The following is a 14,974-nucleotide window of genomic DNA, read 5'->3' on the forward strand; positions in this document are numbered from 1 at the left end:
ATATCTAATATCTAGACTCTTGTGCCATTCCAGATAGAGGATCATCTAAGCCTAGCTTTAAAGTATCCAATAATGTGGAGTGCAGTTTAAAGACACCCAGTTTCATTAATGAAACAGCTCCAATCTTCAAAACATCTTTATTTAGAATTGAAGTATGCTTCCCTTTCATTCTGTACTAAGTGACAATAAAGACTGAATCTAATTCTTTGAAAAAAACATGACCTTATTCCCTTTCTATCAATACTTTTAACATTTTTATTCTTCAAAACCTATGTTAATGTAATAGAATGTTAACATTTTAAAATAATTTTACTTTTTGAAGTTTGTAGAATGCTTTGTTATACAAATGCTCACTTTGTCATTTTTGCAGTGGTTGTCTTTTTAAATTTAAAACATGGGGCATGGGGATGTAGCTCAGTGGTAGAGCACTTGCTTAGCATGCACAAGGACCTGGTTTGGTATCTAACACTACAAAATAATAATAAAATATGGGGTTTAGGCTTGCATTAAAGAGGCATTTACTATTATTTGACTAGAAAATGATCCAGAATAATCTGGAAAAATAATTCACTTTGCTTGGCTATTGAAAAATGATTGGATCTGTATTTGTTTTCAAGCTTTTTAAGGTTCATTTTACAAATTTGCTATACACAGCTAAGTTCATCTGTCTAAATATTTAACAAATGTTTGTTCGGAGATATTTGTATCCAGGAGTCCTTTTCATATATTGATTCAAATTGTACGATTGTTATGTAAAGACCAAATGCTGATTTTCTGCTGGAGAAGGAATCTATTTTAAACATAGTTTATGAACTTTTAGGAATCAGTTCATAACCTTAGAAATTATTATTTAGTTTTTTCAGGTCAATAATAAGAGGTTCAGAATATTAATAAAACATTTGCCCAGAGTCATTTAGTTTGTTTATTATAGAGCCTAAATGGAAACCCAATCTGCGACGTCCCATGCTGAATTCATGGTAGAATTTTTTTCCTATATTAGCTGCTCTCACATCTCCTATAGATTAGATTTAACCTTTGACTTCAACCTTTGAGTTTCATGTTATTTCAGATCATTTCAAATGAATCAAATCAAAATTTCCCAGTTATATAATTTTGGAGGTATATTTTTCAAGGGATAAGAGTGAACATCAAGAAAAAAATTATACTTCAGATATAGTAAATCATTAAAAGCATTCATGTATAAAGGAAAAATGTAAACTATTAATGGATGTGATTTTTCTACTACATCATTAGCTTTTATGCTTCTCATTAAAACACTTAAGTAAAACTAATTCTTGCTGAAGGAATCTTACAAAGTGAGTTTGACTTATAGGATTTTTCTCTTTTGCACCTGTTTCTTGCCTTTTTTTTTTTTTTTGCATAACCGCTGTCATTATTACAATATATAATTAAATAATACATTTTCCTTTGAATCTGTATCTTCCCTTTATTATAGATCCAGTACCTGTTCCTCTGACCTTAGTTTCTTCCAGTTTTTCTCTGTGCCCAACTTTATCTTTAATTTGACTAGCCTTCTAGCCTCCATTTGTCATTTTCTTCTGATTTAGAACACTCAAAGGAATGCTAAGAAAAAGGATGTCAAAAGCAGACTTATCTGCTTTTGTTCATTTTCTAAGGCTTATGTGGTCACAATGAGCATAAGTCCTAATAACCACCTCAACAATTCCAGTGATGTGGAAGCAAAACTTTGTGAAATTTGTTGAATGGTACATAGATTTCTATTGTGACAGATTCTGACCTTCTAAGAACTACATCTACTTTTAAAGTATTGTTTTCTAAATAGAAATGAGGGCTTCCTATTTTTTATTTGAAGTTGGAGCAACCTCCCTATTTTATATTAATGACACTGTATCTTTCTGTGATATCTTCTTCAGCAATTGTAACTGAGAATTTAGAGCTTTGGGCATTGGTCAGTTTTAACTAGACATGGTCATTAAATTACTTTGTATTTTGGAGCATTATGATCCTGAAACAGCTGTAATTTATGGCCCTTGGATAATAACTCAACTTTCACCAACTATTTCTCATTCAGATTTATAAACTGAATTATATGCTGATTTTATGCTGTAATAGAAAATAAAGACAGAATGAGCCAATTGTCAGGTAGAACCTTATAAAAAGTAGTAGTTTTTTTCTGGGCCAATGCTGACTCTTTGATTTTATTTACTAGAATGACTCATTTTCTCTAAGAATATTTTTAAAATACAAATTTTGTCATGAATTGCTTAAAAAAAAAAGTAGGAAGAAAAGAAAAAGATTGAAAAAAGAGAAATGGGCTTTGGGTTGATTCTGTTTATTTTTCTTAGACATTTTTTAGCAAAGTCTTTTGATATTGAATTTCTGAGTATTTGTTTTTGCTTTCTAGGTGATGGGAATTGTAGTGATACTAGAGGTTTAGAAATCGCAGTCAAGCAACGTGTTGATGATGCGCTCACTTCAAAGCTTCCGATGTTTTATTTGGTCAACAGACCTCATATTAGTTTAGTACCTGCTGCATATCTACCTCAAGTGAACTTGGAATATAAATCCCTGAGTATGAATTGGGCACAAGGGGACATTTCTTTGGAGATTGTCGATGGCCTAAGTGGGAAGATCACTGAAAGGTTAGAATTACAGATTTTTTAAAAAATTATATATTAAGTAAAAGAAGATGTTTTGATTGCAATTTCTAACTTTTTAATATGATTTATTGAATTCTGAACAATAATTATTATTAATCAAGTGTGACAATGTTACAGGCATCATACTAAATCATTTTTGTTTTCCTGGTGAGAAAACAGGGCCTGGAGAAGTTATATAGCTTATTGAAGTTACATAGTAAGTGGTGAGGCCAGCATCAGACCCAAGGAGCCTGGCTCCAGAGTGTGTGTTTCTCCAGGTATCATTTTGTGATAAGCATTACAATCATGTGTTTGTTCTAAATATTCAGTTTCACCTGTTGAATCTGAATTTCTGGATTTAGGGCTCAGAAATCTGCATTTTAAATGTCTTCTCCCAAACATTGCTTATGTACTCTCAGGTTTGAGAACTATGCCATCTTAAACTGCTTCACGATAACCCTGTAGATTGGGTAGTATTGCTCTTCTTTTCTAAGTAAAGAAACTAACATTCAAACTAGGTTAGTTTGCCTAAAGTCACCCAAGTAGTAAGGCTGGCAGCTGGGATTTCAATCTGGACATTTTATTTCCAAAGACCTGTTCTTAATCATAGTGCTCTATGCTGTTTTTGTAATATTCCTGCCCCTGGTGCTTGGGTAAAACTGAAGCCCTTCTTTTAATATGAACATATATTTATATTGAGTTTATAAATGATGTTAAAAGTTTAAAGGGTTAAAATTGCTTTTTCTATGAAAGATCTCGTTAAGGTCATGTACAATTGTTTCTTTGTGTGAATCTACTCAAGCATGATAGTGATTACTTCAACTAAGATGAAAATGCCATTTGTTCTTTGGATCATATGTATGTAGTCTTGACTATACACATACAAACCAGATTTTCTATGAAAAGACAAACTGTTTACTACAAACAAAAGAATGGCATAATAAAGATGAAATTAACAACTAAGAAATAAGCTTAATACATGTATTATAACCAAATATTTGCTTAAGTGATTACAAACAAGAAAGTGAAAGATAAATTGTACCTTGTTCAATATTTAAAATATATCTCCAACAGAATTACTTCCAATAAGACACAGAACACTTTAGTAATAAATGATATGATTCATAAGGAAGTCAGAACAGTTATGACTATATGTAGCAAGCAATCAATTTATTATCAACATTCAGAAAGCAGAAATTGCAGATGAGGGAAAATATTTCTATAGTTATTCACCTCACTGAATCAGTTCTTGGTAGATCAAGTAAACAAAACAACAAGCAAGGATATAGCCATTTTAAATGACCATTGAGTATAATTTATTTTAAACACTACAACTTAAAAATATAAAATAGCTGGGTGAGGTGACGCACACCTGTAATTCCAGCAGCTCAGGAGGCTGAGGCAGGAGGATCAAATAGCCTCAGCAAAATCAAGGCATCCCCCCATTCCCCCAAAAATATACTTGTCAAGAATATAGACAAAAATTGACCATTTCTTGGGCTACACAGAAAAACCAAAAAGTAGAGCAGTGTAAGGGATATTCTCTGATTATAACGAAATGATGTTATAAACAACAACAGAATGCTAGACATTGTTTTCATTGGGGGAAATTTTTTTCTGATTTCTGGTTCAAAAGAGAAATAAAAACTGAAATTGTATAATATTTAGAAAACAATGTTGAAAGTATTACCTATCAAAACTTTCAGGATATACATTTAAAGCAGAGGAAAAAGTCAAAGTCTTAAATGGTTTATCAATAAATAATGGAAATAGATTAAGCAAAATGAAATAATGAACTAGAAATGTAAAGAAAATAACTAAAACCAGAAAAAGACAATTATAAAAAATGATTCTATGAAAAATCACTAGCTAATCTATAAAATAATAGATGCTAAGGGAAAAATTAAATATACAGTTAAAAGAACTGTACTTTGTTGGACTACACAAATATAAACCTGAGTGAAATGGATTAATTTCTAAAAGTATTTCCCAAACTAGAAAAATCTAAACATCTTTATGGGAAAATTAAGAAGGTACTGTAATTCTTCCTAAAAGAAAGCATCATTATTAAGTAGTTCAGAAGAATTATTTAATGAACCTTTAAATAGCATGTACTTCCAATGCTATGTAAAAAGAGAAAAACATCAAAATACTTTTACAAAGCTAATGTATCATTAATATTTAAACTTGAAAATTGGTGCCCCCACAATACACACACACACACACACACACACACACACACACACACACACACGCGCGCGCGTTAAAGGCCAAGCTCCCTAATATCCAAGCAGAATTGACAATTTAACACTATAAAATAATAATATACTTTATAGAATCTCAATTGAAATTTTTTCTAGGGCTGCAAGAATATAGTAGCATGATAGAAATAATACCAGACTAGAACATCTTAATAGTTTGTCGTATTTACTGATCCAGGGAAAAACACCATACCATATGCTCATCTCTAAATTCTAAGAGGACATATATAAACTTCTACAGCTATTCTAAATAAAGGTATTCAATCAGAAAGGAATTAGTTACGTACTTTGATTACAGGACAAAATGTGCCTTTATTAGCCTCCAAATATTATCAGGATTGGTGATGAAATATCAGAAGTATTGCCACTGACATCTAGAGTAAGATATGATTGTTTACTATTATTGCTATTATATAGCATTAATACATTTGGACAAGGGAAAGAAAGAAATAAGAAAAAGAGGTGGTAAAACTATCACTTCTTTTGTTATCATTTTTTGTTGTGCTGAGGATTGAACCTAGAGCCTCACATATGTTAGGCAAGTACTATCTACTAGTGACCTACACACTCAGCCCCTCGGAAGATATCATTTATGCCTGAAAATCCCAAGAAATTTATCTGAAAAACTACCTAAATAGAAGTATCATGATAGAAAATTAATTTGCAGAGTCAGTAGATTCACACCGAGAGTGTATGTTAACATTTGCTACTTACCACCTACCTCAAAACTTAAGTACTTGACTTTACATAACTATTTGTTACTACTTATAAGTTCTTGGGTCATCTGAGTGGTTGAACTCCCCTTGCATCTGGAATAGGCTGTGGATCCAATAAAAAGGTTAGTTTGGCTGCTCTTGGAGGGACAACTGGACTCTGACTCGTGTTTTCTTACCTTCATATGCCAGCAGACTGACTTCGCGTATGAAGGAGACTCGAAAGAATAAGAATACCAGTCCCTTGAGGCCTACGCTCAGAACCTACATGTTGTCTCTCTCATTTACTAGCATAAATTCAAGTGGAAGAGAGATTATCCACACTTACTGATGGTGGATCTGAGAAGTTACATTGTAAAGAGCAGGAAAAATGAAGAATTTTAGCAATTTTATATTCCATCACAACAACTAATGAAAACATATAATGAAGGAGCAAAATTACAACATCAAAAAGGTCCATGATCTGTGGACTCTTTATTAGAATTATAAATGGCATAAACATCTGTGTGCACATATACAAGTGCAAGGATTGTAAAGTAGATGTATACATGTTATTTTTTTAAGTTAAATATTTTTTTGGCAGAGAATGCACTGTAAAATTTCAAGAGAGTTGATGTATGTACATGTACCCATGTAACTATCACCCTGGTCAAAATATTGTACATTTTCATCATCCCAGAAGATAATTTCTATGCTCCCTTCCAGTCAATCCAAGGGAGAACCACTTTTTTTAATCATCCTAGTATTAATTTTACTTCAAAAAATGGAAATATCCCAAATATCAATCTTCTGCTTTATTTTTAACATAATACTATAATTTACAGCTAATTTAAGAGAAATTAACTTAAGGAAGTAAGTAAATATTCAGAATTTTTATGTAAAAACATTTCACTACATGCATCGTACATAATGTAATTGGGATAAATAAATATTTGTAGACTGTTGATTTTAATTCCTACAGTGGCCAACATAAATCACTAAATAATGATTAATGAATGTTTTGTTCCTCTCTACTTTAGTTCCCCATTTAAAAGTGGTGTGTCAATGGCAAGTCGGCTTTGTAAGGCTGCAATGTTAAGTCGATTTAATCTGCTTGCCAAGGAAGCTAAAAAAGATGATTTACTTGAAGCTAGTACATATCATGCAGCTAAGGTAAGGTCCTTAAAAGAATGAAATTGATAATAGAAATAAAGACAATATTGTGGTATTTTATGATTATGATATGTAGCAAAAGCTTGTGAATAGTTCCTGAATATAAAATAATATGTGTAGTGGTAAGATTAATTTTTAAATGAGTATGCTGGAAACTGGATATGTGCATACATGTTACCACTTAAAGAAGTTCCCCTTAGTGTGATGTATAGTTACCCTGACAACATTCTACAAAAACCTTTTATATCATTCCCAGAAAAGTAAAATAACATCTTTCCTATTTATGACATTGTTAACATAAGCATACTAAGTATCTTAAAGTGATACATAATTTAGTATACCCTTACAAATTTATTTTAATTTATTTTGTTAAAGTTGTGAAAAAGCTTTGGTATGAGCATCTAATTTGGATCTGGTTTAGTAGGTGATATAGCTAGCCTTTTTTTTTTTCTCTTTAAATTGTTTTTTTCATACAAACATAATTAAAGTAGAAAATTTTGAAATTTTTTTAAAAATACAGAGGTCAGGCGTGAGACCCTAGGTTCAATCTCCAGCACACACACATACACACGTGTATACATGTGAATATGTTCATATGCACATATGTATATTACTTGTAATCCTACCTCCTTTTCATAGATAATACTTAAACTTTTAATGTAAGAATATTACTTCACATATATTGATATTTGTGTATGTTCCAAAATAATTCAGGTTGTACTGGATATGTTTTTAAATTTCATATTTTCATTATTAAATATAAATTCTTTGATAATCTAATTTTGCTAATACAGTATTCTATGAAACTCTTAATTTCATCAGTACTTAATGATCCAACTGTTTGTAAAGCAGTTATACTAACTATAGTTGTATGTGTATACATAATATAAAAGCTTATCTAGATAATTTCTGATTTTGGTGGCATAAAGAGGTTATAAATCTATAAAAACAGTATAGAAAAACACATTCATGAGAGTTGATGTATGTACATGTACCCATGTAACTGTCACTCTGGTCAAAATTGTCAAAATAATCTTGTCAAAAACAATCTTTCACAACTCTGGAAATTGACAAAAAGTAGAAGGTGAAGAAAACAAACAAGGGGCTGGGGATGTGGCTCCAGCGGTAATGCACTCGCCTGGCATGCATGGGGCGCTGGGTTCGATCCTCAGCACCACATAAAATAAAATAAAGATGTTGTGTCTACTGAAAAACTGAAAAATAAACATTAAAAAAATTCTCTCTCTCTCTCTCTCAAAAAAAAAAAAAGAAAAACAAACAAACAAACAAAAAACATTGAAAAGCTGCTAGGACTTTGGGTGAGAGTAACAAGATTTTTGCCTCCTTGCCTGGGGTGGTTCTCATCCTCTTGTTCCTCTCTAGTTTGAGTGGCAAGAACTGTGGTTTTACCAGAATGAGGCTGCCACTGAAAGCGTAGATTACCACCAGAAGGGGTAGACTTGATCTAGGGTATGGGATGAACAGTTGTGGTTTTGTCAGCTTCAGGTGCCAAACTTGGAAGGAAATGAATAGGGAAGACTGACACTTTGCTGGCCAGAGGCTGCAGTCCTGAGTGAATGCAAGTGCTAGACCAACTAGCAACTAGAAACTTACTCCTGAGGATTTTGGAGAAGAGGGAGAGAAACATTTTCCATGTTCTTTGAACTGAAAAACTGCCTCCATGTACATGGGAGAGTCAAGAGAGCCCAGCAAATAATGAAAACCAAGCGATACTTGAGAACTGGTTAAACATTAGATATACTCCCTGCCACATATCAATTGATCAGAATAAGAGGGAAGCCTTAGTGTGTTTGAGTACAGCCTTGGCTAGAATCATTTGCTTATTACTAAGGTACACAGACAGAAAGCAACCACTAGGAGGCTAGGCTAAAACATAAAAATAAGAATAAATATCTATGAAGAGACTACAGCAGCTGTACACAGTGGTGAAGACAGATTTCACAATGAAAGCAAAGAAACTTAAAAGTAGTAACAAAAAATTAAAATCATACAAAGAATGTTCTAACCATGATGGAATTAAAGTAGAAATTAACAGAATGAAATCTGGGAAATTGCCATATACTTGGAAATTAACATCTAAATTATTTGTGACTCATAGAAAATTACTAAATATTTTGAACTGAGTGAAAATGAAATACTACATATTAAAATTTAGGGTATATGACTAAAAGCTTTAAATGCTTATATGAGAAAAGAATCCTAAAATGAGTTATTTGCACTCCCCACCTTAAGCTAAAAAAATCAAAGAGGAGCAACCAAAATGAAAGTAATAGAAGGCAGGAAATAACGCAGATCAGAAGGTGAATCAATGAAATTTAAAATAGAAAAAATATCAATGAAAGCAAAAGATGATTCATTTTTAAAAGTAAGCAAATTTGATAACCCTTTATCTAAACAAACAAGAAAAAAATAAGGACTAACACAAATTATGAAAATCTGTAATGAAGGAAGGGTTATTACATATCTCACAAAATTAAAATAATTGTGATTGCAAATTTTTACCAACAAATTGGAAAGTTAAATGAAATGGACACACTTTCTAGAAAGGCATAAATTTTAAAAAAAATTTATACAGAATTAAATAGAACCTAATTGAGAAGTTGCACTATTCTTTTCCCAAAGAAAATCTCAGGCTTTACTGGCAAATTCTACCAGACATAAAGTACAATACAAATTCTTCAAAATCTCTTTCAAAAACTAGGGAGATAACATTCCTCCACTCATTTCTCAAGGCCAGTATTTCTGTGATACCAAAACTGGACAAAAACACAAGAAATAAGAACTACAGACCAGTATCATTTCATGAACACAAATGTAAAAATGTTTACCAAGACATTGACAAACCAAATTGAAAGTATACAAATGATTATGTCTAAGGAGTTTTATACCAGAAATGCAAGGTTGATTTGACATCAGAAAATTATTTGATGTCATGTATTATTCATATAATAAATTCAAGTTCAAAACTCACATAATTATCTTAAAGTACATACAAAAATATATCTAACAGAGCCCAACACCCATTCACAATCAATATGCAGGACAAATAAGCCTAGAAATGGACTTACGCAATTTCATAAAGGGCATCAATGAAGACTCTTTCATTGACATTATACTTAATATTAGAAGCCTGAATATCCCCTCCCCAACCCAAGATTGGGAAAGAAGGCAAGAGTTCTCACCACTTAGAGTTCTGTTCATCATAGCCAAGGGCAGCAAGGCAAGAAAAAGGTGAAAAAGGGGATAGAGAAAATGTTGCCTCCTTCCTAGATGATGATGTCATTTTGTAGGTTAAAAAATCCTTTGGAATGAAAGAATAATTACTACAGATATAAAGGAAAAAAAAAAGTAATTGTATGTGATTGCCAAGAAACAAAACTACATCATATGTGAATTTAGCAAGATCACAGTATAAGAACAATATATAAAAATAGTCTGTCTATATCCCAGAAAAAAAAAAGTTTCATCCACACAGCCTCAAATATAGACACAAGGAGGAATAAATTCAACAAAAGAAGAAGTATAAGACCTATAAACTGGAAATGATAAAACATTGCTGAGAGAAACTAAAGGAGACCTAAATAAATAGGGAAATGTAGCCAGTATTCATGGATTGGAAAAGGATTTCACTTCTGTTTAAATTAGTCTGTAGCTACAATGCAAAATCAAAATCCCAGCAGACTTTTGTGTAGAAATTGATGAACCAATGGTAAAATTGATATGGGAGTAAAAACGACACAGAAAAGCCAAAACAATTTTGAAAAAAGAACAAATTTGGAAAACTTACCCTATCTAGTTTCAAAAGTTAACTACAAGCATAACTTGAGGAAACCATGGGTTTATTTCTAAAACCATGACAATAAAGCAAGTCTCAGAAAATTTTTTACTTCTCAGGCCATACAAAATTTAAATTTATACTGTAGTCTATTAAAAGTGAAATAACATTATGTCTTAAAAATGTACTTATTTAAAAATCTTTTATTGCTAAAGTGCCAATAGTCATCTGAGCCTTTGATAAGTCATAATATCTTTGCTGTTTGTTGGAAGGTCTTGCTTCCATGTTGATGATGGCCAACTGATGAGGGTGGTGGTTGCTGAAGGTTGGGGTATCTGGAACTTAAAATAAAACAACAGTGATGTTTGCCACATCAAGTGACTCTTCCTTTCATGAAAGATTTCTCTGTAGCATACAATGGCAATGGATAGCTTTTTACTCACAGTAGAACTTTCTCCAAAATTAGAATCAGTCCTCTGAAAACTTGCTAGTGCTTTATCAAATAAGTAAATTTAAAATTCAGAATCCTTTGTTGTTTCAACAATGTTCACTGCCTGTTTGCCTGAAATAGATTTCATCTCAAGAAACACTGTTTCTGCCCATCCATTTGAGCAACTCCCCATCTATTAGTTTTACCATGAGAGTAGAGCAATTCAATCATATCTTCAGGCTTCTAATTCTAGTTTTCTTGCTATTTTTACCATATCTACTATTACTTTGTTCACTGAAGTCTTAAACACCTCAAAATCCTCCATGGGGGTTGAAATCAGTCAACTTTTCCAACCTCCTGCTGTTGAAATAGTGACTATGTCCCATGGATCACAAATGTTCTCTATGGCATCTAGAACAGTGAATCCCTTCCAAAAGGTTTTAATTTACTTTGTCCAGATCAATTAGAGGAATCAACTTCTATGGCAGCTATGTAGCATTAATGAAAGTGTTTCTTAATGATAAGACTTGAAAGTCAAAATTACTCCTTGACTCATGGGCTGCAGAAGGGCATCATGTTAGCAAAAGTGAAAGAAAGCATTGCCAGTGTTGTTGCAGAGCTCTTGAGTGACCAGGTGCGTTGACAGTGAACAGTAAGATTTTGGACAGAATCTTTTTTCCTGAGTAGTAGGTCTTAAGGAGTGGTTTATAGCCTTTAGCAAACCATTTGTAAACAGGTGTGCTGTCATCCAGGCTTTATTGTCAAATTGTAAATGACAAGCAGATTAGATTCATTATAATTCTTAACTACTGTCAGATTGTCAGAGGGATAAATAAGCCTTCAACTTGAAGTCGGTAGCTGTGTTAGCCCCTGACAAGAGTCAGTCTGTCCTTTGAAGCCAGGCATCGACTCTTCTTAAAGCCTAGGTGCTATCTCCTTCTTTAAGGCTATTTCATCTACATGGAAACTGTCTAGTCACCATCAGTTATCATGGCTAGGTCTTCTGGATAATTTGTTGCAGCTGCTTTATCAGCACCTGGGACTTTGCCTAGCAATTTTTTGTTATGGATTTGGCTTCTGACTTTCCTGCTGCAGTTTCCTCACCTCTCGACCTTCATAATTAGGGCCTTGCTCTGGTTTGAGCTTTGGCTTAAGGAGATGGCATGGACTGTTTAATCATCTCTCCAAACCACTAAACCTTTCTCCATTATCAGCAGTAGGGTTGTTTAGCTTTCTTTTCATGCATGTGCTCACTAGAGTAGTCCTACATGGACTTTTACTTTGCATTCACAACAGAGCTCACTGATGAGTGCAAAAGGCCTAGCTTTCAGCCTGTCTCAGCATTTCACATGCTTAACTTTTTTAGCTTAAATATTTCTAGCAATTTAAACTGATGGATGTTATGTTCCTTCCTTTGAACACTTAGAAGCTGTTTTAGGGTAATTGACCTAATTTCAGTATCATCTGTCTCAAAGGCCTGAGGGAAGAGAGAAAGATTGGGAACAGGTATCAGCAGAGCACAGGGACACATAGCAGGTGTCAGTTAAGTTCGTCCTCTTACAGGGGCACAGTTCGTGGTGCCTCAAAACAAAGATCACAGATCATTTAAACAGATATATTCATAATGAAAAAGTTTGGAATATTAAGAAAATTACCAAAATGTGACAGACATGCAGTGAGCACATGCTATGGAATAGTTGTGCCAATAAACTTGCTTGACACAGGTTGCCATAGACCTTCAGTTGGTTAAATCATGTGCACGTGCACACAGACACACAATACACACTCACACACACACACACACAAAGTGGCTGAGAAGCACAATTAAATGAAGCACAATAAAACAAAGTGCAACTGCATAAAATAATAAAGCAACAGTAGTTAAGGCAGTATATTGATATAATCATGGACATATAGATTCACAGAACAAAAATAAATCCATGTGGTCAATTGATTATGTACAAAGTTGCCAACATAATTCATTGGGAGAGAGAAATAGATGATTCTAGAATGGTGAGTGTATTAGACCTTTTTCCATTAGTAAAACAGTATACCTAAGGCTAGGTACTTTGTAGAGAAGTTCATTTAGCTCACATTTTCAGGGTCAGAGAGCCCAAAGAGCACAATGCTGGCTCTGATGCCCTGGGGCTCTCTTGGCTGTGGCAGATGGCAGATGGTATGTTAAGAGTGCATTCAAAAGGGAGAGATGAGGGCTGGGGCTGTAGCTCAGTGTAGAGCACCCGCCTCTCACCTGTGAGGCAGTGGGTTCCATCCTTGGTACCACATAAAAATAGAGAGATTTGGGGGAGGGAGGTGCTATGGCAAGACAGGAGGCCAGAGTAGCCTGAGAAGGGGCCAGGCTTATTTTTTCATAACACTCTTCTCCCAAGACCACTGTGGAAAGCAGTTCACCATTTTCTTGTGAAGGTAAACATTTTTACTGTGTGCTGCAGTAGTGCTGCTTTGGATGTGAGGAAAAAGCCTTGTATTTACCCAGACTCATGTGAACATTCATGGCAACATCGTTCCAGTGGTCAAAACCTGGAAACAATGCACACATTCAAAAGGTGGTAAATGCATGAACAAAATGTGATATATCCATACAATGGAATATTAACAGCAATAAAAAAGAATAAACTGAAAAGTGAGACAACATGAATGAATAAGAAAACATTATTTTAATTGGAAGAAGCTGGACAAAACAAATGAAATTTTTAGAAAAAACTCAGGAAACAATAGATTTGTGATTGCCTAGGGCTAGCTAGGCCAAGCACAGGGACACAGACTGACAGCAAGCGGGCAGTAGTGAAGCTCTTACAGGCGACTGATTTGTTTATAGCTGGATTGTGATGGTATTTGCATACCTCAATAAATTTGCTGATAACAGCAAACAGTACATTTCAGTGGGTGAATTTTATGTAAGTAATTTTAAATAATTTATACTTCATTAAAGGTACCTGTTTAAAAGTTCATTTCTGTTTGTTCATTTATAAGAAAATGAAACAGATTATTAATGGCAGTTATCTATAGTTTGAGGATTATAGGTACTTTTCATTTTTTTATATTTTTTGATTTTTTTCAAAAATTTTTTGAGCACATTTACTCTTTTATTTAAAAATGTTAAGCAAAATCTGTCAGGGTGTCAGATAGGAAACTTTGTAGCTTAAAAATAATATTGAAAGGGCTGGGGCTATAGCTCAGCATCAGAGCGCTTGCCTAGCATGTGTAAGGCACTGGGTTCCATCCTCAACACCACATAAAAATAAGCAAATAAAGGCATTCTGTCCATCTACGACTACAAAAAAATTTTTTTTTTAAATTGAAGTAGCAATTCAAAAATTTGTCATTAGTTCTTTAAAATGTAAAGTTGTACACTAGGGCTGCTTAACTTTTCATAGGTCACATCTGCTGGTTTAGAATAACTTGATCTTCTCTCTCTCTCTAGCGTCTGTCTGGCTCATACCAAGAGGCTAAAGCTTTACTGAAGTCCTACTTGCAGCAGCACGGCTATGGCTCCTGGATCGTGAAGCCCCCCTGTGTAGAGCAGTTCAGTGTGTGAATTGCATGGCCACTGGCATATTAAAAACCTTTTATTTTTTGGTGTGTTTGACTGGTAAAACTGTTTTTTAAATAGAGGTTTTCAATTTTCAAAATCAGAATCTTGGAACAGCAACATCCAGCGATTACTAAAATTTGTACATATTCATGTCAACTTGCATTGAACCATTAGGGATTTTTCTTTTTTTTAAGAATTACCTGATAGGACATAATAGAAATTTTACATTTGTTTTTTTACAAACATAAAGCCATTACTCTTTTCGTAGTTTAAAAGAGAATTCGTCGTCTTAAGATTTTCTTTGAATCTCTTTATACAGCTATAGTAGTCAACATTGTGTCCTGGTGTCTCACTCAAGTTTGGTGTTTTTTTTTTTTTAATTAAAAAAAGAAGCCAAGAATAAAAATAGTTATTAGTCATTTATTGATAAATTCAACAGGTATTT

At 33.4% G+C, this 14,974-nt stretch overlaps 1 protein-coding gene across 3 annotated transcripts in view; it reads left to right on the plus strand.

The window, feature by feature from the left end:
• The window catches only part of Adad1 (adenosine deaminase domain containing 1), a 36,970-nt gene extending 22,438 nt beyond the window's left edge, over nt 1–14,532 (plus strand). For all 3 annotated transcript variants that reach the window (XM_026381709.2, XM_026381710.2, XM_026381711.2), the window contains 3 exons: nt 2,387–2,624; nt 6,615–6,747; nt 14,419–14,532. In XM_026381709.2, coding sequence (XP_026237494.1) covers nt 2,387–2,624; nt 6,615–6,747; nt 14,419–14,532 — 485 coding nt within the window. The remainder of the gene's footprint in view (nt 1–2,386; nt 2,625–6,614; nt 6,748–14,418) is intronic.
• The last annotated feature ends 442 nt before the right edge of the window (nt 14,533–14,974 follow it).

Source organism: Urocitellus parryii, chromosome 10 (genome assembly GCF_045843805.1).
Source record: "Urocitellus parryii isolate mUroPar1 chromosome 10, mUroPar1.hap1, whole genome shotgun sequence".
In the NCBI taxonomy this organism is placed as follows: Eukaryota; Metazoa; Chordata; class Mammalia; order Rodentia; family Sciuridae; genus Urocitellus; species Urocitellus parryii.